General features: G+C 41.7%; 1 protein-coding gene across 1 annotated transcript; it reads right to left on the bottom strand.

Annotated features, from left to right (window-relative positions):
- Nucleotides 1-640: 640 nt before the first annotated feature.
- On the bottom strand, nt 641-24,650 carry sgms1a (sphingomyelin synthase 1a). The gene is made up of 6 exons (XM_083898090.1): nt 24,532-24,650; nt 6,997-7,837; nt 6,789-6,906; nt 4,682-4,835; nt 2,646-2,812; nt 641-1,362 (listed from the first exon to the last, which is right to left on the bottom strand). Exons 2-6 carry the CDS (start codon nt 7,605-7,607, stop codon nt 1,186-1,188), a joined length of 1,227 nt encoding a protein of 408 aa, XP_083754216.1. The 5' UTR covers nt 7,608-7,837; nt 24,532-24,650; the 3' UTR covers nt 641-1,185.

Genomic DNA, 24,650 nt, shown 5'->3' with positions numbered 1-24,650 from the left:
CGTAGTCGTTGGTTGTTGTTGTTGTCGTCGTTTTTCTTTTTACATTCATGGGAGTTAGACTGTTAACTAAGTACAAACCGGTTTCCGTGGCGTGTTCACAGCCACGACGACGAGAAACAAAGACACATAAGAGTTACTTGAACTGTTTTACAATCAAGCTAATAAAGGCACTGGAATCAGGTTACACCACATTAGATTCGTATGCTCTCTCAGATATCAATCTTGAAAAGGTAAAAATCTAAAAAAATCTTTTTTTTTCTTCCTTTTTTTTTTTTTTTAAATATCGGACATCATTTTTGCGTTTGAAAAATAAAGTTTGACATACTTAGAAAAGTTATCTTCTGGTTTTTGTGGTTTTTTTGCACCTTTGACTTTGTTTTTTTTAGCAAGAAACCGTTTTTACAAAAAGTATTTTTTTGCTATTGAAAAAAAATAGCATTATGGCATTTTGGTTATCAAAGAAGCGATGGGCGTTGACATGACTAGCGCAAAAAAAAAAAAAAAAAAAAAACGTTTTAAGAACATGAAAACAGTATGGTTTTGTGCCGAGTAGGGATGGGACGATATACGAGTTTGTCACGCGTCTCTTTAGAAAGCTCTCGCAATTAGCCGTTTGCGATTAATTATCATTTTAGGGATAAATCGCAAAACGGGCAAAACTGCGAACTTAGCTCGACGACGACATACAGTCTTTAGAGTCATTTTATGACCTTGTTATGTTGGGAAATATGTAACCAACATTCTCTGTGATGCAAAGAAATAACAACAATAATGATAATAGTTTTTACCTACATGTAAGGTATATGAAATGTTCATATCGTCCCATGCCTAACGCTAATGAGGAAGATTGTTTGTTGAAATGCTTCATAGATCTGCTACAGAAGCAGAAACTGTGCCCACGAAGAGGAAAAGACACAAAACAAATATAATTTACTTCTCTGACAAACGCTACAAAAAGAGAAATGAGGACGAGGAGAAAAATAATAATTCTGTACATACACAAAAAAAAGGAAAAACAAACAATACTAAAGGTGGGTCACAGTGCTACCCATTTACCCTTTTGGACGTGGATGTGTCTGTTACTAGAGGTGAAAGGACAGCGCTACAAAAGAACAGTGCCATCTTCCGTGTGGTTTTTCTTAAAAACAAAACGAAAAAGAAAACAGCACTTATGGATGTCATGAGTCACTGAAGGTCCAGTCTGCTGTACTTTACGCCGCGGCTCCAGTTCAAGCCTCGCCACGAAAACGGCAGCTGATAGTTGCGCGGGACGATGCCGCTGACGTTCTCCTCAAAGTACTGGAACGGCCTGTACCACCACACCCGCGAGAAGGGGTTGCCCTGCGACGTCTCCTTCAGCGACTGAAACAAAACAGAAAATATTGGTCCTGTGGCGAGTGGGAAACTTTATTGCACTGCATCGGTGTGTGCGTTAGCTAGCTAGCATTTGCCTCCTGGATGAACCAATAATAGCGTACGAGATTACCTCACGATACGATAAACAATACATCCACTATTGCCGTTTGCTGTAATGACAAATAAATGTTTATTATTTAGTAGTGCTGGGCACGTTAACGCTAACGCGTGCTAACGGCAGTTAGCGGCGTTAATGCATGATGTGTTTCCATGCCGACGAACCAGAAAAAGACACACGTGACGTCATGTTTATGTGCCGTGCCATCGGCGTCCAGGTACCGTTTACCAGTTAGCGCTCTTAGCTGCGTTAGCTCCTTTAGTGCAATTAGCTCCGTTAGCACGCCTACAGTCGAACTGGAGTGGTCTGTTTACTAAACGAAAAGAGCAGCGCTACAAATAACCGGCATACCTGTGTACTGCGTATATGTGACTCTGAAACGCGTCCTGCGCTTACGTTGACGCCGTTAATAGTGCCCAGCACTATTATTTAGATAATGTTAAGACTTAATCCAACTTAATTCATAATATGGACCTAAAACTACTAAAATTCCAAATATAGGCACGTCATGGTACACAGCCAGAGTCGTGCAACCTTTCTAGAAATGTAGCAGGACCTCAAGGTGACACAGACCTCGACAACTGTCTTACTTCTTCTGTGAAGTGTCCTTAAGATTGCCTTTAAAAAGGTGCTTATAAATAAAAATGTGTTATTATAATCAACTGTAATTGGTCCTGTAGGGAACATGACCCAGCACAGGACAAGGTAACTCTTCTTTACTGTGTTGTAGTAATTTCAGTAAACCGACAGTAAACTTAACCTTAAGCTAAGTGCTAAGTAATTAGCCTTAAACTCAAGTTCTGCCTAATCAGATCCAGGTTTTGGTCTCCATGAGGACAACTGGTCCCAACAACGTCAGTGTTTACGCCACAAAATGTCCTGCAAGTACATTCAGTACAGTAGAGTGAATGTATGGCTACTTGTGCTCCATCTACCACCAACTCTAAAGCTCACAATTAACATGTCAATAAAAAAAGTAAATAAATGAATACGGTGGGAGCTGATTACAGTAGTTGTAGTGTTGTTTTCCCTCTCTTTTGATTCCTTTTATTGATAAACTATTATGCAATACACTGTGTTTCCCCAATGTGCATGTAACACATATTCCATGTGCGTCTATTTAGTCATTTAATCCCAAATTCATCACCTGTGTATAGCGAGTTGCACTCACCTGCTGGTTGGCCATGGTGTGGTACCACCAGAAGAGGCGTGTAGTGATAAAATAGGCCACCACCACATCCACAGTGTAGTGGTCATGGGCCAGAAGGATGCAGAAAATCCCCACAGCACTCAAGGTCCAGCAAAACCAGTGGTAATACCAGAACCTCTTTGGAGAATCTGCAAACAGAAGCACAAACAAAACGCCAAGCTAAATTAAACCAACTGTCGTTCCACTTTTCCCCCACTAGATGTCACTGCTGCATCAATCAGGCTTCTCCGCACAAACAAACCTTGTGGAAATGATTAAAAGGACAACAGAGTTACTCAAACAAAGCCCTGTTAATGGAAATTCTATCATCTCTTCAACTTCAAGCAGCTTGAAACATCCTAACTGACCCTTGTACTTTGTCTTGAACCATGTGGGCGTGTAAAGGAACTCAGATAACGCACATATCCACGAAAAAAACACAGTATGTGGTTGTGTAACACAGAGATACATTAATGCACACGTACTCGGAGAGGGTTAACATTGTGACCGTGTGCGCCTTAAGGATAAGTTATGAATTTGACAATATATTGCTATACAGTAAGTGCATCTTAAAACCAGAGAAAGCACTGAAGTGTGTGTAAAACTCCCCTAAAACCACTAATGTCCAGAACGTCACCAACGGCGTCACGGGACACAAACCTCCGTCCCTACTTTGTGAGAGTTCTGCAGTTCACAGACAAAATGTGACCAAAAACACAACCTCATTAAAGGAAGTAAGTTTACAGTCGTGTGCAAAATCTGAGGGAACCAGCAGCTTTGTCATTAATTCTGTGTCAAAGTTGGTCGATGACCTTAACTCGTGCAACTCCTGATAGACCTTTACCACAGCAGATATTTATCCATATTTGAATACTCTTACATTTTAACCTCTTGTTTTCTGAAAATATTGTTATTTTACAACAGTATACATGTGTCCTTTATATACTGGATGTGCTCCAATAAAGTGACCGAGGAATAATTACACTGTATGGTGATGATAGCATTGCTAAAACAACAAATCTAAAGGACTTTTGCACAGTGTTGTACAAAAGTATTGGGACAAAAGTATTGATCATTACATCAACAGGGACTGTAATGACGTATTCGAATACATGTACAGTACTTCTGTACTTCTACTCTTCTTGGAAGACTTTCCTCGAGATTTTGAGGTGTTTCTACGTGAATTTGAGGAAGTTGTTCCACACCAAACTTGTCAAAACATGTCTTTATAGCCCAATGGGTCACAGTCATGTTGGAATAGAAAAGGGTCTTCCTCAAACTGTTGCCACCGATGTTCCAAAATGTCTTAAAAGTTAAGATTGTCCTTTATTGGAGATAAGGGGCCTCGAGCCCAAAGCCTGACTGAAACACTTGAATTCAATACTTAACAGGTGTGGTCAAACACGTTTGTCCATACAGCAAAGCTGTACACTGAAGTATCAATGTACGGGATTATAAAAAACTTGATTTCTCAGAATGATAAGTTGTATACGAGTAAAAATCTAAGTATAATTGAGCTTCAGAGATAAAAAAAAAAAACACAATACACATGTACACATTATTTCACATCGTTTCCATGTAGCTCTCCGTCTGCATAATATACAAATTAGCCAGTGGCAACTCGAGTGACTGTTCTCAGTCCAGAATTTGCATCATGTTCATTAAAATGTGCAAATTATCCGACAGACTGTGCACTCTTGTGTCAAGTAGCTAGGAGGCTGTTTGATTCAATTCAGATGTGTAATGTCGTACAGTTAAATATAAACTTCAGCCAATTCACCACAATGTCCATTTCAAGAACCAAAGTTAAATAAATGTAGGGCAGTTTAATAACCTACATGTATATTAGTCATATTACTGACATAAACAATGGGCTTCATACACCAATCGCATAAAATATCAGCTGTATTTGATAAATGAAGTGGATAGATGGATAGATGGATAGATGGATAGATGGATAGATGGATAGATGGATAGATGGATAGATGGATAGATGGATAGTCAAAGGTGACACTTACACTCCTTGATGAAGAGGTATGTTAGTGTTAGCATGACGGTGTGACCACTGTACAGATAATCTCCACACATGTCGTGGGCGCCCGTGATGGTGAGGCCGCCGCCGGCGATCATCTTCAACACTCGCCTCGTCTGCGCCTCCCAGTTCCCGAGAAGCTACGACGACAAAACGACAGCATCAGATTAGCATTTCAACCATAATATTGAAAACGCGGCTCAATTTAAACAACAATCTCCGAGAACTTTAGCTGCCGAATGTGTCGCCTAGTGTCCCCGTATGAGGTCAAGCCCCAGAGGTCATGAGTATCTCGAGTCTCCACTTAACACATTAGAGTAAATCAGCGAAAGGAGAATCGTTGAATGGCGCCTTTCAGAGCCTCGGCAGCCTCCGGCACTAACCAGTATTGTTGTACTGCTGTTGGGTAATCCAATCACCAACAATGGAGAGTATTATGTTCCACTAACATTTCCGCAAAAACATATCAGCGTCGAAATGAAAACGCAGCTCAATGTGCAGAGTAAAACAGAGAAGTATTCCAGCACAGGAACAAATACAAGGTTTTCTTTTGTATTCCTGTGTTCTCACCAACCGCCCACATTGTTCTAACTCTAGGCCTCTTAGGAAAAACGGTAGTTAAAATGTCCCCGTTTGAAAATGTCTACGCTTTCTGCCTTTTTCCTTCCGATGCTATTATTCCTTAGAAGTGGCTCGATGCTGGTTCAGGACACAGGTACGTACTGTTCCTCAAAGTGAGTATTATTGTGTTATAATTTTGCCCGGTCATTCGCTGTTTTGGTTACTCTGTTCCTTTGAGCCAAGCGAAGTGTTATTTTACAGAGAACACCATGATCCTGTTAACATAGAGAGTACAGAACAGTTGTCCATTCAGCTTTAACTTGAAATCACTGTTTATTCGTCTCTTTTTGCTACTACGACTACTTAAAGATCCAGTGTGCAACATTTAGAATGGTTGATTGGCATAAATGTAATATACTACCCGTAAGGATGATTGTATAATGGGGCTTTCCCATTATACAGTTGTATATGTTGTTGTCATTTCCATTTTCCATTAGGGAGAGTACCTGTGCTTTTATTTTGGTACCTGCTCTGGCGATGTTCATGAACTTCACTGGAAGAGTTATGAGCATGACACTACTGGTGTGTAGTAGGGATGGGGTTAAAGGTCAGAGGTCGAATTCACTATCACTAATTGGTGTGTGTGTACAAAATCTCCTTTAAAATAAAAAAAAACTAAATAATTTGGTTTATGCGAGGAACTTGAGTAACAGAGACCGCCATCTTGTTTCAACAGCAGCTCAAACCAGCCATTTCTTACAATCTGCAGTCTCGTTAGATAACACCACATCTTACAATCTGGACCTTTAACATCCTTTGTTTAACATTTGATAAGGGGTGCAACACAGGAAGACATACGACAGGCCTCAAGGTCAGGGAACTCTGCTACGTTTACCGTGAATAGGAGTCCTCTCGCATTTTGTCTCGCAGTAAATAAGTCGCACGCATAGTGCGGTTTAATTTTTAACCGTTGACACGTTGCTACATTAGCGACTGTAATCTTTCTTCCCAGCTTCTCAACTGGAACGCGGTGAACTCAGAAGTCAGTACTGGGAGTTATGTCACACCCACCCCCCCCCCAGGTTCCGATGTAAACAAGAAAAGCTCGACTTAAACAACAGGGGCTGCGGGTTATGTCCTCAGCCCCTATCATGAGTTCTCAGTCATGAGTTTCTCCACAGAAAGTTCCTCGGGCCTAACAATATAATCAGTTTAAAACCAACATAAATGTTAAATATAACTTTACAAGAGGGAGGTTATGAAAACGGTGTACCCATTTGTTAACATTTCTGTTCCGGCAGCGCCACACATCAGCATTTATATTTAAATGATGCCTGGACTGCATCTACAATACTTTTTTTTTTTTAAAGAAAGAAATTTACACACAGTGGTTTTTATTTGCAACGCTATCAAAGAGGAACCACGGTGAATCAAGCACTCAAAGCCCCCACTTTGTTTTAGTGCGCTGCAGTAAAAAAATAAGAGATCCTTTTTATAGTGCCGAGAGAAAGAAAAGTGAGCAAGAGTTGTACCTTTGGAGAGCATTTGAAGTGCATCCCTGGAACAGGCAGAGTGGTGATGTACATGGTGATACACCGGTACAGGTAGAGTGTGCCCACAATGAAAAAAAACCGTCTGCCTACAATTGACCTGTACAAAAAAAACAAAAAACATTTTCATTTAGTTTGAATTCATATTTCAACTTCATATTTGTTCAATGATCGGAAAGCGCTCCTGTACCTGTGCTTGAGCAGAATCCACTGTACGAGCCACAGTCCGACCAGCAGCACGCCGTTGATCTCGCAGATGGAGAAGGCCCACTCTACTCTGTTGAACAGGTCAAAGAACTTGTCGGGCAGCGGCGGGGTGTGCTCTTTTGTAGGAACCCTCTCGTGGACCACCGAAATGACAATCGTGGTGGTCACGAAGCACACCACCGCGTAGCAAAAAGCCGCGCCCGTCTTCCTCCACTCCGTAGGGAAAGAGGAGCGCGGCGCCTCCGCCGTGGGGATGTGGATGTGCACCATCTCCATCCGCAAGTCCTTCCTCCCCATTGTGCCGTTCAGGGGTTTGCTCGTGCCGTTCGGTAGTCCGACAACGTGTCCGTTTGCGTGACCGTTTTTGTGGGCGACCATGTGGTTCTCGATCTGTAGCGTCTTCACCCGCTCCATGATCTGCTGCCCGCCGTCCGATGACAGCAGCGAGAAGGGAGGATTCCGGAAATCCGCCTCCGTGAGCCTGAGCAGCGCAGGACCGTCCGTCTGATGGAGGGCGTCCTGGTACTCGGGCATCCCCTCTTTGCTCAGCCAGTCAGAGACATCCTCCGCTGACCATTGCTCCACCTTCTTCATCTTTGCCAGTCGGCAACGTGGAGGATTAACGGGGGTCCTCGTACTCGAGAGGAAGGTTCACGAGAGGGTTGGCAAGTCTTACGAGGCGGCGGGAACTCCTTTACAGTTTTGGCACATGGTGTTTCTTGCACCCAGAGGGACCACGGCCTCCTCTCGAAATGCTGTTGAGAAGTAAAGTAGGCCAGTGGTTTCTTCACCTCGTCTGCGTTTCCACCCGCACACTGTACCCCCTGTTAAAAGAAGTAGAAGAACTCTATGAATCATCACAGCGGTGGCTAAGCACTCCACCCCAAGAAATATATGATTCATAATGGTAGAGATGACGAGCAAACTCTAAGTGGGCGTAGCCCTGGATGAAATCATAGGACACTCCAGGAAATCTCTGTGTACGCTCTTGATTGAATTAGAAAGCAGCACGGCTGTGTAATTCTAAACTGCTGAAATTACTGAAAGATCTTGCGCCGCATCCCGCAGATCAAAATATTGAATCAATAACTGAGATCACTCTAAAACTTTTACAACAATAATTATAATAATAGGGAAAGGACTCAATCGATCAAAAGGTTTCCCCCCCGTTAGATCCTCGCTGCAGAGAAACCCTTTCAAACATCGGCGGTAACAATCCCGTGTGGACTTTCATATACAACCTAATCCCCACAGAGACGCGGGGAGTGTTTGCAGCTGTACTTCTGAAACGGGAGTCGATGCTAATGGAATCACATCATTTAGAAGAAAAACAGAAAATGCAACTGGTATACAGATCTTTTTTCATTATTGTTATTATTATTATTGCAACACCACCAGGAAAAGAAAGAGGGGTTTTAAATGTAAACTTTGTAGTGTATTTTAAATGTCACCGGGCGACACAATTTGACAAGAGTTTTAATGTAGAATACGTTGTTTGCACTCCAGTATTTTTAACATTAACACATGACGCGCTTCCATGACGACTGACCCGAAAAAGACACGTGTAACGTCATGTTTAGTCTCGCTGCACCGGATTCCAGGCTCCGTTAGCTCCTTTAGCGTCGTTAGCGCGCCAAGCGTCGAACTGGAGCGGTCTGTTTATTAAACGAAAAGACCAGCATACCTGTGCACCGCGTATGTGTGCCTCTGTTCTTAAAGTTTAGCGTTACTTTAGAGACTCGTTTTAACAATCGGGAGTCACGTAAACGTGACGTCACGCACGTCTTTTTCCCGCCAGTCGTCATGGAAACGCGTCACCCGTTAATGTGCGTTAGCGTGCCCAGCACTGAGAATAATTCTACCATGCACAATTTGACTTCTCCACAATGTTTCTTATCTCGGTTCCTGGCAACAACAACAAGGACATGAAGACGCTGCACATCTGCTGCACATCATGCTTTTGTTTATGCACAGCGATGTCGGCAGTGGACACAGAACGGATCAACTTGTGTTTGGGGGGGGGGGTGCGCGGGGGAGTACAGTGCAGCTGGAAGAGATTTCTCATCTACTCCTTGGACAAGAGCGAAGGAGGAGGAGGGAAAGAAGAGTGAAAGGAGGAACTCGTAAATCAGAGTGAAGGTCAGTGCTGAGCAGTGAGGCCGGCCCCACCCCTCAGAGGGCAGTCAGCCAGCGGGCAGGCCCCAGCACGGCCAGCTCAGCTCCGGCCAACAGCAGCTAAATCCACTGGCAGGCAGAACAACAAGCTGTACATCAGTGGCTCGTCTCACCTCAGCTCTGCTCGGAGGGCTTCGCGCATTTAGGCCATTAAAACAGAGGGTGAAGAAGGGGGGGGGGGGGGGGGGGAAGGGCTATTAAATGGGTCATCGAAAACACCTGGAGTCAGATTTATTATTCGTCGCTGCTGAGGTCTGGAGAACATTCTGACCTCACAACCCAAGTTTTAATGTAACAAGCAAACACCAAATGTGTAAAAATAAGCACGCGGGGAGCGTTTGAGGGTCTACGACGCAGCACGGCGGCCTCGTCGCCCGCGACGTGACGACTCGGCTGCGATGCGAGCAAAAGGAAGAAAAAGCGGAAACAAAGAGCACTCAAATCAATCTGCGTGCAACGGAGACGGATCAAAGTTCAGCTGTCACCGAGATCAGCTGTGTGCAGAGGACCTTTAGTCAGTGAATCAGCTTACCGCGTGCCTGGTGACGAAATAATCTCAAAAAGACGCTAATCCTGAAAACTCAGATACTGTACGACCAGGTATCAGACTAAGGGAACGGGAATTTACAAAATGAGCCATGGTTTGGGATTTATATGCAAAACTATTGTCCAAGTGTGCATGTGCATTTGGTAGTGAAATGATAGTGTGCTGGTTGCCAGCCATGTAAATTCAAGTAGAGCCTCGTCACACTCAAATTATAATAAACCTGGTCAACAATGAGACCGGATTAATCCGTTTGAGTGGTTTTATTTTCAATATTTTTTCTTAAAATATGAATATGTTCTGGTACATTTGCTCCATATAACAAAGAAATATTAAAAAATTAATAATTTTGGATTGTGGACATTTTTACGCACAAAGTATTCAATGAATAGAGAAAAATAATCAACTGATTATTGTTGCAGCCCTCTTTCAATCGTTTTTTGTAACTGTAAAATGTAAATGTCGAGTGCCGTCCAAAGTTGTAAAAGTAAGGTTTAGTACAAAAATACATAGCTAGCTCACTTTGAGCCAAGGCTGATTAATAACCACTGTGCATTTTCATTTTGAGAGTCATTTGACCTGAAAATAAATACCAATTAAAGCTGTTCTGGTCATCAAAAATGAAAAAAAAAAACAGTATCGAAGTCACTTTTTAAATGAATGTAACTTGACCTTGCAGGACCACACAGATAGTTGTAAAGTCCCATTTCTCTCAATCAAATGTTTGCATGATAAGGAGTTTAACCTACGCCCTGTGACCAGCGAGCAGGGACGGGAAAATGTTTCTGCCAGAAGAAAAACACAAGCAAGTCTGATTAAATGCGACTCCAGGAACAATATTATTTCAGGGAAGAGATTTACAGAAGCGGAATAAAAGTATGGAAATGAGTCAGCGTTGTGATGTGGTGAACGTATGACATAATAAAAGACAGACACTGTAGCTCCTCCCTAAACAAAGGGCTGAAAAGCCTTTACTTTCCCTTGAGATCTTTTGTCAACATGACAACACTAACAGAACACAAAGGGGGGGATTGGATTGTTACTTGGTGAATCACAGAGAGCTTTAATGCTCAGCTCAGACGTGTGTATTTACAGAGCAGGGAACTTCATTGTCATGCGTTTACTCTCTGTGAGCCTGGTTCCAGTTCATTTAGTTGCATACGTGGTAGATGCAAAGGGAAGTGGGGACGTTTGGGGCCGCACACGAGTGGCTCAAGACAAGACTAGATCACATCACATGACCACAGACCACATAAACTGTGCATGGGGATGTGTTAGTAAACAGGAAGTAGGGTTTGCATTGTGGGGTGTGTTGCATAGTTGCAGATAACACTGCAAAGAAACCAGAAAATATTTAATATTTAAGAAGCTGCAAAATCAACTTCACCAAAACCGATGAATTGAAGAAGTTACTTATCATTCGATAATCGATTAACCAATTAATCATTGCAGCTCTAGCTGTATTTAAAGGGTTTAAAACTGCAGGGTGGTGTGGAGCAGCAGGCTTAAACATAAATGCATATTATAATTAAAATATAGGAAATTGATTGGGTATGAGATGATGAGGATTATGAAAATGTCTGAGGTCTCTTTGGTAAAGAAATTAACATAATACTTTTTATAGTATAGTATACTATCCCTTAAAATAACAGTAAGAGTTTTTCCTGAACCTATTAGAGTAAATAACAAATTATAAAGTCAATATACGATTAGGAAGGTGCTGGTTTGAGGCAAATTGATCCTCATTAGAGTCACTCACAAATTGAACACATTGGTTGTGAATTCCTGAAAATGTGGATTTACCGAGATCAACTTGGTGTCAGCGACTTTACAATGAGCCACAGACATAGCTTAAGATAATAGATTATGCTACAGCCGAATATGATTAAAGGTCACAAATACTGAGGCGATAAATCAGGTGTGTCTCTACAAATTAATAAACATCTCATCAACTTCTCACTAAGCAACTTAGCCAACTGGTTTTCATGCACACGCATCATTAACAGCAGTTGTCTTTATTTTCTTAAATCAATATTTACTTAGCTTAGGTTTGCCGAGCACAAACTCCCTGCTCACTGGATACTGTTTTGTTAAGTAGAAGAAGAGCACTGGGGTTTAATGACAATTTTTTTTTATTTGCAAGGGTGGTTCAATGGTGGAAGAAGGAAATGCTTCATTATGAACACAATCTTGACAATATCACTCCTCATATCTATCTATTACAGCTAGGTTTCCACGCCGTCTTCCAGAAAGGCTAGTCTAAACAGGTAGACACATTTCGGATTCCCAACATGGCAACCGCCCACTCTTTCGTAATATAAACAGACTCTTAGTCACTGGACCACACAATGGAAAAAAAAAGCTAACTGTTAATCACACGCTTATTATATTCTCCTCCTGTTTAAGTGACACGTCAACATGGTCCAGACATTTTCCACCATGGAAAGCCCATTACTAATATTTACAGTTGAAACAATGAGCTAATTATTGAATTTGCTTTAGGTTCTTGCTTCTCAAATGCAAAACAAGACATCACCATAGGCTGTCGAGTGATTTTACTTTTGCCAAAAGATTAATAGCAATAGAAAACCTGATTACTAAGAAGCTTCCACTGAATTATTAATAGTTAATAAACAGCTGGATATGCAACAGCACAGCCTGAATGAATCTCCGGCGATCAATGAAACTTAAAACATTGTGCGACGTAGAGAATATTAATGTCTCTGCTTTGCAGGTGTCACCCTGCTGCATGTGCAAAAATGCCACTACAGCGCTAAAAAAAGACAAACGCACTGTAAGCATTAACACGGGCTTAACTCGCTGTGCTGACTGGAAAAAACTTAGATTGGGAGTGCATCATACTCAAACTAAAGACAATTATATAAAAGCAACTGCTCGTCTCTCCGTCTCGTCTAAAAAGGGGTTGGTGGGGCCAGGGGAAGGGGAAGGGGAAGGGGGCGACAGGACGGGTTGGGCAGTGCATGCGAGATCCCACCCAGGAGTGACAATATGTCAACGCGACACAAACATAAACACAACCATCCGCGGTCCATTTTTAGTCGGCTAAAAGTAGGACCAAATGACTCATTCACACCGCGGCTTTAGGAGAAGATAGAAATCGGCTCAGATCGAGTATCACAACAGCCAAAGAGACGCGACAGGACACGACGTCTGAAACCGTTACCACATCAACTAGAGCAAATAGGCCAAGTGTACTTTCATGAGATTGCTAAGCAATTCTGCTTGTTTGGGGTTTTGTTCTGGAGGGTTTTTTTGTCTATAGACACGTAAAACATTAGTATTTGAACTTTCAAAAAAGGTTGAAGAGATATGAACTTCTCAGCCACAGTCACGCATTCACAAATTCCATATTCTACGACAGAGTTGAGAGGACAATTGGTGTTTTATTAAGCTGTCACGACTTTCAGTTGTTAGCCCTTTCTTTATAATTAGATGCTGAAGAGGGAAGTAGTAACTATTCGCTGTATTTCCTCACTCTGCTTGTCCGTTGCTGCACATTTGTTTGTAATAAACAGTGACTTCTGGAGCTGATTCGACTATACGCGCAGTCACTTCCTGGTTTTCGATAAACCCCGGCTGACCGTTTCTGATAAGCTGTCGGCCAAAGATGCAAGGAGTTTATGTAAATGTTTTAAGTGTTTAAATTTACACGGGCTGCAATGATAAATTGATGAATGGGCAACTACTTCGATTCATTTAGGTTTGTCGACAAAAAGGCATTCGATAACATCATCATTTTTAGGCTCTGGGTGAATCAACGATATTTTTTCAACACATTCTGACATTTTATGGATACAACAAATACAAATGTCTTGTTTGTCCATTGTAGGCTACCGTAAAAACATGGTGGTCCAAAATAGCATCCTCCTTAGAGTTGACCTAGCCTAAGCCTAAGCTTTTATTTAAATGTTAACTTTTGTCTTAAGTTTGCCTTTGTGTGATCACAATATCTTATACAAACTGTATTGTTTTGAGGCCATCATTTGCCTGAACACACTATGCATTGTATACATTTTTGAATCGAGAATCGTATGAATCGAATCGGTTGAATCGAGAATCGATTTTGAATCGAATCGTGACCCTAAGAATCGGAATCGGAATCGAATCGTGAGCCACCCAAAGATTCACATCCCTAACAGAAAGAATCATGAAACATTTTACCGTTCAAACTCAAATTCACAAGAACCGACTGCTGTGAAAAGAGCAGCCCTGTACAGGGTTTCACCGATACCATCTCTGTGGAATATCACTATTACGATCCATACACGATACACTTTACAGGAACAATAACCTCGATGGCCTCAGGGCGGGGAACCCTTTTGGTTCCATACTACACAATCCAGTTAGAGCAACAAGATGCAACACCTGTATCCTTTAAAAAAAAAACGCCTGGATTACAAACAGCACACAGGTAAACAACATGGGACCACTATTTACACAAGGGTTGAGCCTGGTTACTCCGACACGTATCGTGGTTTAAAAATTAACCCTGTATATTCTTCTCGTCGATTTCGGACAGTTCAGCACTTCAAGTTTGAACGAGTTAATGAGCAACGCTGCTTAAAAGATCCTACCCAAAGGATGTTTGCATTAAGTGTGTGATCATTTTAAGTGAAATACTGTTCGGTCCAAGAATAACCCTTGGGTGAACTTTAGATAAGCGCCCTGCTTTACAGAGGCTGCCATCTTGGTCCACCATGAAAGTAAATAAAAACTAACCAATGAATCTTTGTAAAGATAACATTTATGACGATAAAGGCGGGATAAAAATATACATTATAAACCCTCGACAAGGGCTCAATTCGAATCAATTAGTTGTTCAATGTCAATCAAGCTAATTCTTTCAAGTGTTATGGTTTCTTTGTTATGCAGGAATGAGATATCAAGATATTCACGTTTGAGAACTCAAAGAAATTAAGAATGCAAATAAAACCTCAAAAATCCCAATTAATAACTGATATTGAATCATTTTCATAATCTGTCAATCAGTTATTCGTTTGGCTCATAAAATGTTGAAAAATGTCTGAGACGTCAAAATGATGATGTTCTCAAATGTAATATTCAGGTGTGATCACTTGTCTGTTGTTTGGAGCAAAGAAAATATTCACATTAAAAAAACTATTAATTGAGTTTTAGTCTGACATGAAACATAGCCGAGAGAACACGTCCATTTTTGTCGATCTACTCAAGAGAGAGTAAAGGACTACACGTTTAGCTCGAGTGAACACACACACACACACACACACAGACACACACAGGACGACAACATTCCTAGAATGTTTTTAAGATTGAAGGTTCACCCACCTATTAACCGTGAATATAGTTTCAGCCGTGTAGGACGAGGCTGAGACTTCTGCCGCCGACTCACCATGAGGAGGGTCGGCTTTCAACCACACACACACACACACACGCAAGCAACGGAATATAAGTGCAAACAAAAAGCCTCACAATTTGCATTAAACACCTCCTCCGCCACTTCTGAATTTGTTTAATAAAGACGACGACAGCTGCGGGGTAACGGTAAAACAAAAAAAACGGAACTGAAGGCCACAGGTCTTGTTTGTAGAGGGTCTTTGTTTGTGTTGACATTCAACTGTTCAGGAGACGGGGGGGGAGTGTTCAGGTGGAGGAGCGACTGCAGGGCGACGACACCACTTATCGCCCTTGCATTCTCTTTCATGCCTTCCCTAATGACTTGACAACTATTTACTACTTAAACTGGGCCTCGGGTGATTCTAAATAAACCCTCGTTAAAAACAGCCAGCAGACATAATGAAGACGGCGCTGACCTTAATCATGACACCACAGACATTTAAACAGCTCATAACCAGTCACTTAGAGCTGGAGAAGCTCCACGGATGATGAGGGCAATGATAATCCTGCAAATTATCATTAAATAAAACTGCTTGACCCACAAAATGTCAATGAATTGCGTCAATATGAGTCAAAATGAATCATTATTCATTTAGAGTAGGGCTGCAACTAACTATTATTTTCTTAACCGATAAATGTGTTAAGGATTTTCACTATTAATATATGGGTCGTTTGGGCCATAAAATGTCAGAAATGCTTAAAAAAGGATGATGGTGATGATTAAATGTGTGGTTTTGTCCACTTTGTTGTTGTTGTACAGAGAAAAACAGAAAATAATGAAAGAATTTAATTTAATTTAGTTAAATGCAACAATATGATCAAGTCTAGAATGTCAATAAGCTCAATTAACGACAGAACCACATCAATGAATTAGCATAAAACAACACAGCAGCTAACAATAGGAATACTACATGACATTGTACAAGTTGCTATATACACAACACAAGAAAAACACAAAACACAGGAGTGTTAAAGAAGGTAATACACCTCTGTTCAAAACGTGTTTCATTATTATACAGAACTAGGGCTGAACAATTAATTGCCTTCGCAATAACACTGAGATATGATGAAGAGATTTGCTCGATTACAATCGCTTGACTGAAAGTGAGAGCAGAGGAAGGGAGGAGGCTACCTGTTGTAACAATGGCCTCGGGCTCAACAGAACCCGGCACTATGGAAACCTGAGTGTCAAACAGAAACACTACATCAGCAGCTCTGCAACTATTTTGGTATGATAGGTATTAAAATAAAATTTAAACTGCATTTCCCCCCCCCCCCCACAAAATCATTCAGCCCTAAACAGAACAATTTCACAGAACAATTAAACGTGTTCGGTCGCGTGTGGCCACGTATGGAAGTGGAACAGACCGTAATAAGTTACAGTTGGCTCTGGGGAGCAGAGCTGAACGGCAAAACAACCACTGCACTCCTAGGTGCCATCTGCTCATAAGAAAATCACCTGTGGCTTTAGGAGTCACAGAGGAAAATGTAAGGGGCCCCCAGAGGACACAAAACACAACATGTGTGGACTTCAACTGAACCAGGCACAAACAAATATTTGTTAGAATCGCGCTCAGGTATCCATTCTTTTCTTGCCACACAGATTGCGGTAACTGCCGTTACTTTAGGTGCTATAATACAAACTGTAAACAATTTAGAGCTTAGATCGGGCCAAAAAAATCAAGCCCGACCCGAGCCTGTGCACGTTGTGTCCGAGCTCGATTTAAAACAGACAATTTTTTAATACGCGAGCCATAAATGTGCACGTACGTCCACGTCCTCCACACTGTGGGAGCTTGTTGCACCTGCTGCCACAGTCTAATTTACAACAATAACAGAGCCGCTGAGATCCGTTAGCTAATTGCTAATGACGATACGCTTCCTGGTTTTTAAATGATGCGTTTACGGCCGCAGGATTTTACACCTTCAGACAATACGAACTGCTATAAGATACCACACGACGAGGGGAAAAAAACACAAATGCTAGGAGGATAGTGGCGGGAAATATCGTCCCGGCCCGCGTTTAGAGAATCTAAACTCTAAAACAATTACTTAACAATGCCTCTGTTTCTGAGCTGAAGAAAAACTAAGGTCCAAAATAAACCTGAATCAAACCATGTATCCAACAACTCAAGCCATATTCAGTTGAGCTACTCTCGAGTTTCCCTGGTTTCGCATTCGTTACTGTGGTCACTGCTCCTTTTCCCTGATAACGGGCATGTGCCGTGTAAATGGCCATTAAAACATTACATATTAAACACTTATATAAACAGAATAAAATTCTCAGGGTCATTTAACACAGGACAGTCCTTTGTTAATCCAACAATGATGACACAAGTACAGCAGCAACTGTTAACTATCAACAAAGACACTCCCCTCTACACGTTACTACTAAAATTACAGTCAAACACTCTTCCTTGGAATAAAAAAAAAGAATAAACAAAGACACATTAACATAGATTTTAGTTTTCACATTGGTGAAGCCGGCACGTTAATTTCGTTATAGTGCTGCTTTGATAATCTGTGCGTCGTTCACGTTCAATCACAATAGATACCGACACCATTTAACGTCCACCTATAAATGCAAATAAAGCCCGTCTGTCCGTCCGTTAATCAAATTAACTGTCCAACGGTTTTGCTCGACAGGTAATAAACTTGGCAGTTCACTTGCTCAGGGCTTACCGGGGGTGTCATGCCGAATTTGATGTTGTTTGTTTAAGAAATGGCAAGAGAAATCAGTAGAAATACAACAGTGTTATCGCTAAAAGAGACACCTCCGTGTCCTTTTTTTATGAGCATGGATTTATATCCATTTATAGATGGATGTTTGATGGGGGAACTTTGATAGGGAAGCACAATATTGGTATATTATTGTATCGGGTATCGGCAAACACACCAGGACCTGCCGATATGACGAATGACTATTGGCGCCCTCTATAACTCTTTTTTAAATTACTTCGACGTATTGAAAAACGTATTGTATCGGTTATCGGCCCAAGCATTTCCGATTTATCAGCATATGTCATAAGTCCAATATCTGACATCTTATGGACCAAACGATTTTTCGAGAAAATAATCAACAGATTAAGTGATGGTGAAAATCTGCTCTGCTCTACTGCTCTAGTTTTATGAACGCATGGTTTCCTTGAAATAGCTTCAGACTGGTTTGTTGTTAGCCAAGGTCACACCCTCAAACCTCACTGTGGGACCATGTGACACTTAAAACTAGCTAAAAATAAATACACATTTAATAAATACAACAACAAAAAATAGGGCATGGAAAGATGAGGTTTTTCTGGTGTCTGGTTTAATGTCTCTTTAATCTGAAACTACTCTTATATGAAATGTGTGTAAAAACACAATCCTTGACAAACTTGATTAACACACTGGAATACAGGTGGGGGTAAGGGGTGTCACTGTAACAGGAGACGTGTCAGGACAGGGGATTTTACTCAGCTCAGGTGTAAGCAGGCCACACAATAGTACACAACAGACAAGGAGTCGACTCTCCAAGGATCAGCCTGTACCACTTAAAATTCCTTACCAGCACCAGCACTCCCTCCCTCCCCCCACAACCTTTCCCCACTGAGTTTGTCCTGTTACCTGCAGCTACTTAGGTTAATATAAAACCCTCACATATGCACATTATCTCAAGTCAAACTGAGACTGGCGCTAATTCCGTGGGGTTGGCGAGTCGACGCAATCGATTACAGCTTCTTTATCTGGACTTTTGATTGCAGTCCCATTTAATCCGTTGATCATTTTTCCTCGAATTTTTTCAAAATGTGTTGTTTGCTCCATAAATTTTGCTGGAGGCCAGAGGATGAACGTACGTCATAGCGCCGCGCTGGAAATGGCACTTCTCTGGAGGAGACCAAGGCGACATTAGCGCGTTCGCCTGGGATTTATGTTCCAACGTCCAACAAACTGAATGCAGATAAAACACCCTCAGACCCATTTAGACCTGGGTGGGTCCATTAAAATGTCAGACAACATTGACAAATGTTGACCGGTGTTTCCCAAACCTCTGAACGATGATGTTCTCAAATGTCTTGTTTTGTCCACAAACCAAGATTATTCTGTTGGGTTTTTTTTGCTATATGGAGCAAAGATAGTGGGAAATATTCACATAAAAGAAGCCGTACTGGGTATGGATTACACATTTTCAATATAGTAACATATAGCGATATCTGGACCTCGATAAACCCTTGAGCCGATAGTTGACGATTCATTTAGTAATCAAAGCTGAGATTAAGTTCTCAGGGCCTGGAATTTCATATGGTATGAAAACACACTCTCGATATTAGGTGATACAGAGGAAGTTTGACACCCAATCCGTTCCACAAAAGTATTGAAGTTCAACACCCGGTCATACACGAGGCTACTTAAACAGGTTCCCTGTCCTTTGTGATTGTCAAAATTCCATTTCTTTTTCCCCGACATACACAGAATTGGTTCCATCACAGTACCACTAGCCTAGATCTCGAAAAAACAGTTGGAGGCCACAGGAAACTGGGACGTCACGTGAGTGGCAGTAAATCTTCATGCGTTTCTAATTATGGCAGAAACAAGATTACGCCCCGTATTACATATCGTTTCTCTGGAGGCGAAACGTTAATGGAAATCAAATTGATCAATGGCTGCCGGCTGGCACCAGCATTCACAGTACAGTGTGCCGTACGGCGGAACAACGTGGAAAAGGCCAAGGCCATCAGGTGATGTCATTACAGTCAACCTGTGGTTGTGAGTACAGAGGCTCAAATACACACATGTGCAATCGTTTCAAATCAAGCTAAAAAAAAATCCTTTTGAGAGTCAAATATATGTCAATTTCAGAATGTACTGAAAACCAAACCGTATTTCCCATGATACATCTGAGGGAGTTTAAAGTAATTAAGGTATTTTTTTTGTTTTAGATAAAGAGATCAAAACAAAGTACGTTGAGATCTTAAGCTTTTATCAGGCAAACAAACATTTACATTTACTACAGAAAGACTTACTGGCCATAAAGTGAACTTTTATGGTGCCTTTACTATCCAGTCTTGCCGTTGACACAGGTGTGCATTCGATTGTGTTTTTACCACTGTCAATAACACCGTGACTACCGTCTACTACACTGTCAACAATGAGCGGTGTACGTTCCTCGTGGAATACGATATTCAAATATGAAGGTGCTACGAAGTAAACGGTGCCTGGCAGTTTCACTCACCAGTGTTGCTACTTCATGTCTCAAATAACTGGGGGAAAACTGGGCGGACGATACCTGGCCGAAGAAGAGGGAGTTTACAGCGGGATAATGCTACGTTAAGAGATGCTACATCCATGTTCAATAGACTTTATACACTTTGTTCTCCATGTTGTGAATAAACAGAGAAATTATGCACTTTTAACCTTTCACTGATCGTCTTGCAATATATTGATTATCACAGAATCGTTGTATTGTGACATTATCGCAGACCACTTATTTCCCAATCAGGCTTTCACTCCAATTACTTGTGTCCATGTCAACGTAGCTACAGACGGTGGTGATGAGACAACTGAGAGAGAGTGCATTACTCAACTCGAGCGATTAGCCAGGTATTTAAGGGATTTGCGAGTATGATCTGCGTCGCCAACGACACAGAGTCTTACTCACCAACACCACAAGCATGCATGCAGCAACACTTGGTATGTGTTCAGACACAGAAGTCTCACTGAGCCAAGGATCGACAGTCCTTCCCTCTCTCTGCTGATGAGTGAACATGACTCAGATGGATGGCTAATATCAGTTAGCTGTGTAATTTAATATCTGAAGCTCAGACAGATTGATTATTCATATACAGGAGAGCGGTGCGGAGTTCATTCATAGAAATTATTATGTGCAGTAATTGTTGACACCAGTGGGAATGTAAGGTTGAACGCATTCATTTTGTCTTTGTACATACATTTATCCTTTGGCCTCTAGCATAGCTGATAGCATTAATGTTTGCAGTAATCCTTATTTTTTTTTTAAAACCAAATGAGCCTTTTACTTAACAAATTTTTCACATCGCTGCATAAAGAAAGTTGGTGGAAATGCTGATCTAAAATGTTTGCTCTAAAGAGAAAGAGAAAGTAGAAGAGGCAAAATGGTTCACCACTGTAACATTATCGCAGAGATCTATGGCGGCGGTTGTGGTGTCCTTTTTCTTCCCCGACTCGCTTTGTTTGCAGCGTCACGCTTCACGCACAGGTGAGAAAACCTCCACGGGGTCAGACCAGCCACTGTCGGTGGTAACGGAGCGAATGGGTTTAAATATCCCTGCTAATTGTAGCGTGGAAAAGGCTGAAGGAAACTGCAGCCCATGAGAGTAAAACAAGCAGAACGAACGTGCGATTCTCCCAGACTATTTTTTTTCAGTCAAACGAGAAAAACGCATAAATATGACTTCAAAAACAAGTTTCTCCAGCTGTCTAAACACAACAAAAAGAGCAAAAGAGCACTTCTTCCAGAATTGAGGAAGTAGATAATCCCGGATTAGTCAATATGTTTGGTTGTCAGCCCGAGCCATTTTTCCAGGGGCTGAATCACAGCTGTGTCACAGAAAGAAATGAATAAATCACTGTTTCCACCAAAAGACAAGAACCTCCACTGTGTCTTTGCTTGTCAAAACCACCCGCTTGCGTGTTGATAGTCTGACGTGCTTTGCATTGGCAAAAGATGTTTCTCTACAAAAGGGGCCGGATGCAGTGACAACAACGCGTCCCATTGACTTACTAACGTTTTCGCAGCCTTCACACAGAGTGCATTGACAATGTTTACGTCTGTCGAAAGCTGCTTTCTCACCATTCCCTACACACAAACACCACACTGTGTATTTCTAGCCGGCGCATCTGACCATCGTTTAGTGTGGCCTTAACGCAGAGGTCACCAAAAGGGCGGCCTGCGGCCCACATACAGACTCGGACGTCACCGACTCAAGTACAGTATACATTCCGATGGAATATTTATGTTATGCCTTAACAGCAACAGCAGGTCAGGGAATTCATGATCTGCAAATAACCATGTGATGACATGGAGATGTAGCCTTAGGAAGAAAAACTGTTTACACATTTTCCTGCTGAAATTACTTTAGTTCCTTCTTCATTTGTACTTATGCATCAAAAGGTAGGGATACACGACACTGGACTTTTTGCCGATATCCGAAATGCCCACATATATCTTGGTGTTTTGGCCAATATATATATATTTATATTAGGGATGTGAATCTTTGGGTGGCTCACGATTCGATTCTGATTCTTAGGGTCACGATTCGATTCATACGATTCTCGATTCAAAAATGTATACAATGCGTGTGTTAAGGCAAATTACGGCATCAAAACAATACAGTTTGTATAAGATAATGTGATAACACATAGGCAAAATGTAATATTTATTCATTCAAAACACTTACTACTACTCTGGACACCCTTAACTTTTGAAGAAACTCATAAGCTGAGAAAACTCCATTTGAGGAATTTAGGAATTTAACCTCTAGCCTAAGTTTGTTTGTTTATTTTTACAATGTTTGAGAAACGGTTTGAGTTTTTTTCTCAATAATCGCAACGCATTTCAAGAAACTTTGTGGATGAACAAAAAAGTTGATCATCTGTTGACGTTTACGTCACGGAAAAACAAAAAGGGGAATGGTGAGATGGACCGTGCTGTGGTTTTGAGCGTTTCATATCTGCTGTACCTGTTAATCGTGGTAGTAGTAGTTGCAATGTTGTCCATATAGTCCAACACCAGTCCTACTCGGCGTATACATGCAGGAGTAATCAGACTATGGGTGAATTCCAATTCCTTGCTTAACCGTCAATCTCAAAAACTTGCGCTCCCGCTAGTGCAAGTGCTGGCCCGATTCTCAATATTGAGATTTTCCAAGCCAACCCTTGGGAGCAAGGGCTACCCAGAATGCATTGCGTGTTTTGACATAACAAAGACTGCGTTGAAAGCAGCGAAACGAGTACGCTACAAATTAAGTATTTTCTTTGTTAATAGAGATATAAAAATGATGAAAACTATTGTATTATCTTAGTTTAGGCCCATATTGTAGATTACTTACGTCATTTTTTGCGTAACATTTCTTTTTATTTTTACGATCTTTTAGTAAACCGGCCGGTGCGGACAAGCGATCACTTGCTATCGTTTACTTTTCAATACTTGACTGACAAACAGATCGTAATAAATAATCCTGACGTAAATTGTGTTTTTCTTCTTCTTCTTTTTTGGAATTGACCGACTGGACGCAGCTTTCGCGTTACGCTGCCCCCCGCAGTCTGAAGACGTATCTGCATTTAAGGGGTGTCCCATTTCTAAGTGACAAAATAACCCTCAACACTTGGTTTTGAGGGCCAGTTAAGATTAAGGGTTAAGCTTGAGGGTTAAAATAGGAATTGGAATTGGCCCTATGAATCGGATTATCCAGATACATCAGTCCGACTAAGATCAGCTCGATTTCAGTTAGCTTAGTCTGACTAAAACAGGACTTTTTAACAAGAATGTAGGGTGGCGGGGGGGAATCATGGGCCCCCTTTAACCTAGTTCTTTATTTTACACGTATCTGTTGGTCTGGGCGTGTCCCTGGGAAGTTTTACAGGATTCCCGAAGGCCCTCAAATCCTCTGAAGTTTGGGAAGCTCTGCTCGGAGGAATAATGTTTGTGCTGCCGCTGTCACGTTCCTGTGCACACACCTGTATGAGACCAACATAATCCCTGCACAGAGGCGGATTAAGCCGCTAAAAAAACAACACTTTCGCTAACAGGCAAGACCCCCAAGACCCCCACCCCGACCGGACAGCCGCTGTATGATGATGATGATGATGATGTAGATTAAGAGCTTAAAAGTCTGGAAGCTTAAAAATAGACAGGCCAGCTGGGATCCTCGAGCAATGGAGCTAGCTAGCAGCGCCCCCCGCGCTCGCTAAGCTACAACGCCGGGCTCGTGAGGTCCTGAGGTAACGGTTAGTCACCCACTGACTCACCGTGGACCACAGTAACGCAGCAACACGTTGTACCGACAGAAATAACACGTTTTAACTAGCTGTTAACCACACCGAGGTCGACGGTAACACGCCGCCACACTGAGGTGTAGCACCTCCGCCCATCACATAACGGGAGATGTGTGTGTTTTTTCCCCTCTTCTTCTTCTTCTTCTTCTTCTTCGTTAATGTTTTCAACACAAGGCCAAATAAAAGCAGCGTAGTATTTAAGCTAACGTTGTTGTTTATGCGTCACGCAACAGCCCCAACATTCTCTTCTTACAGTTTTAAAAAAGGATAATCTCAGGAGTTAAGTGTTAACTCATAGTTACCACGACTTAACCAACACATACATAGGGGATCCGGCGGGACGTGAACACGTAAATCACGTAACAGAGGCAGATTGTGGGGTTAAATTGAATTTACCTTTGTTGGTAGAAAAGGTGGGAAAGACGTCGTCTCCTCTCCCGTTTGAAAATCACCCGTAAACGAGGCACGGAGTCTCGGCTGTGGCAACAGTGACCACACGTCGCGTTCACTGTGAA

This window comes from Microchirus variegatus, assembly GCF_963457635.1.
Source record: "Microchirus variegatus genome assembly, chromosome: 11".
NCBI lineage: Eukaryota > Metazoa > Chordata > Actinopteri > Pleuronectiformes > Soleidae > Microchirus > Microchirus variegatus.
Note: the sequence above shows the minus strand (reverse complement) of the source record. Positions and strands in the feature narration are given on the sequence as shown.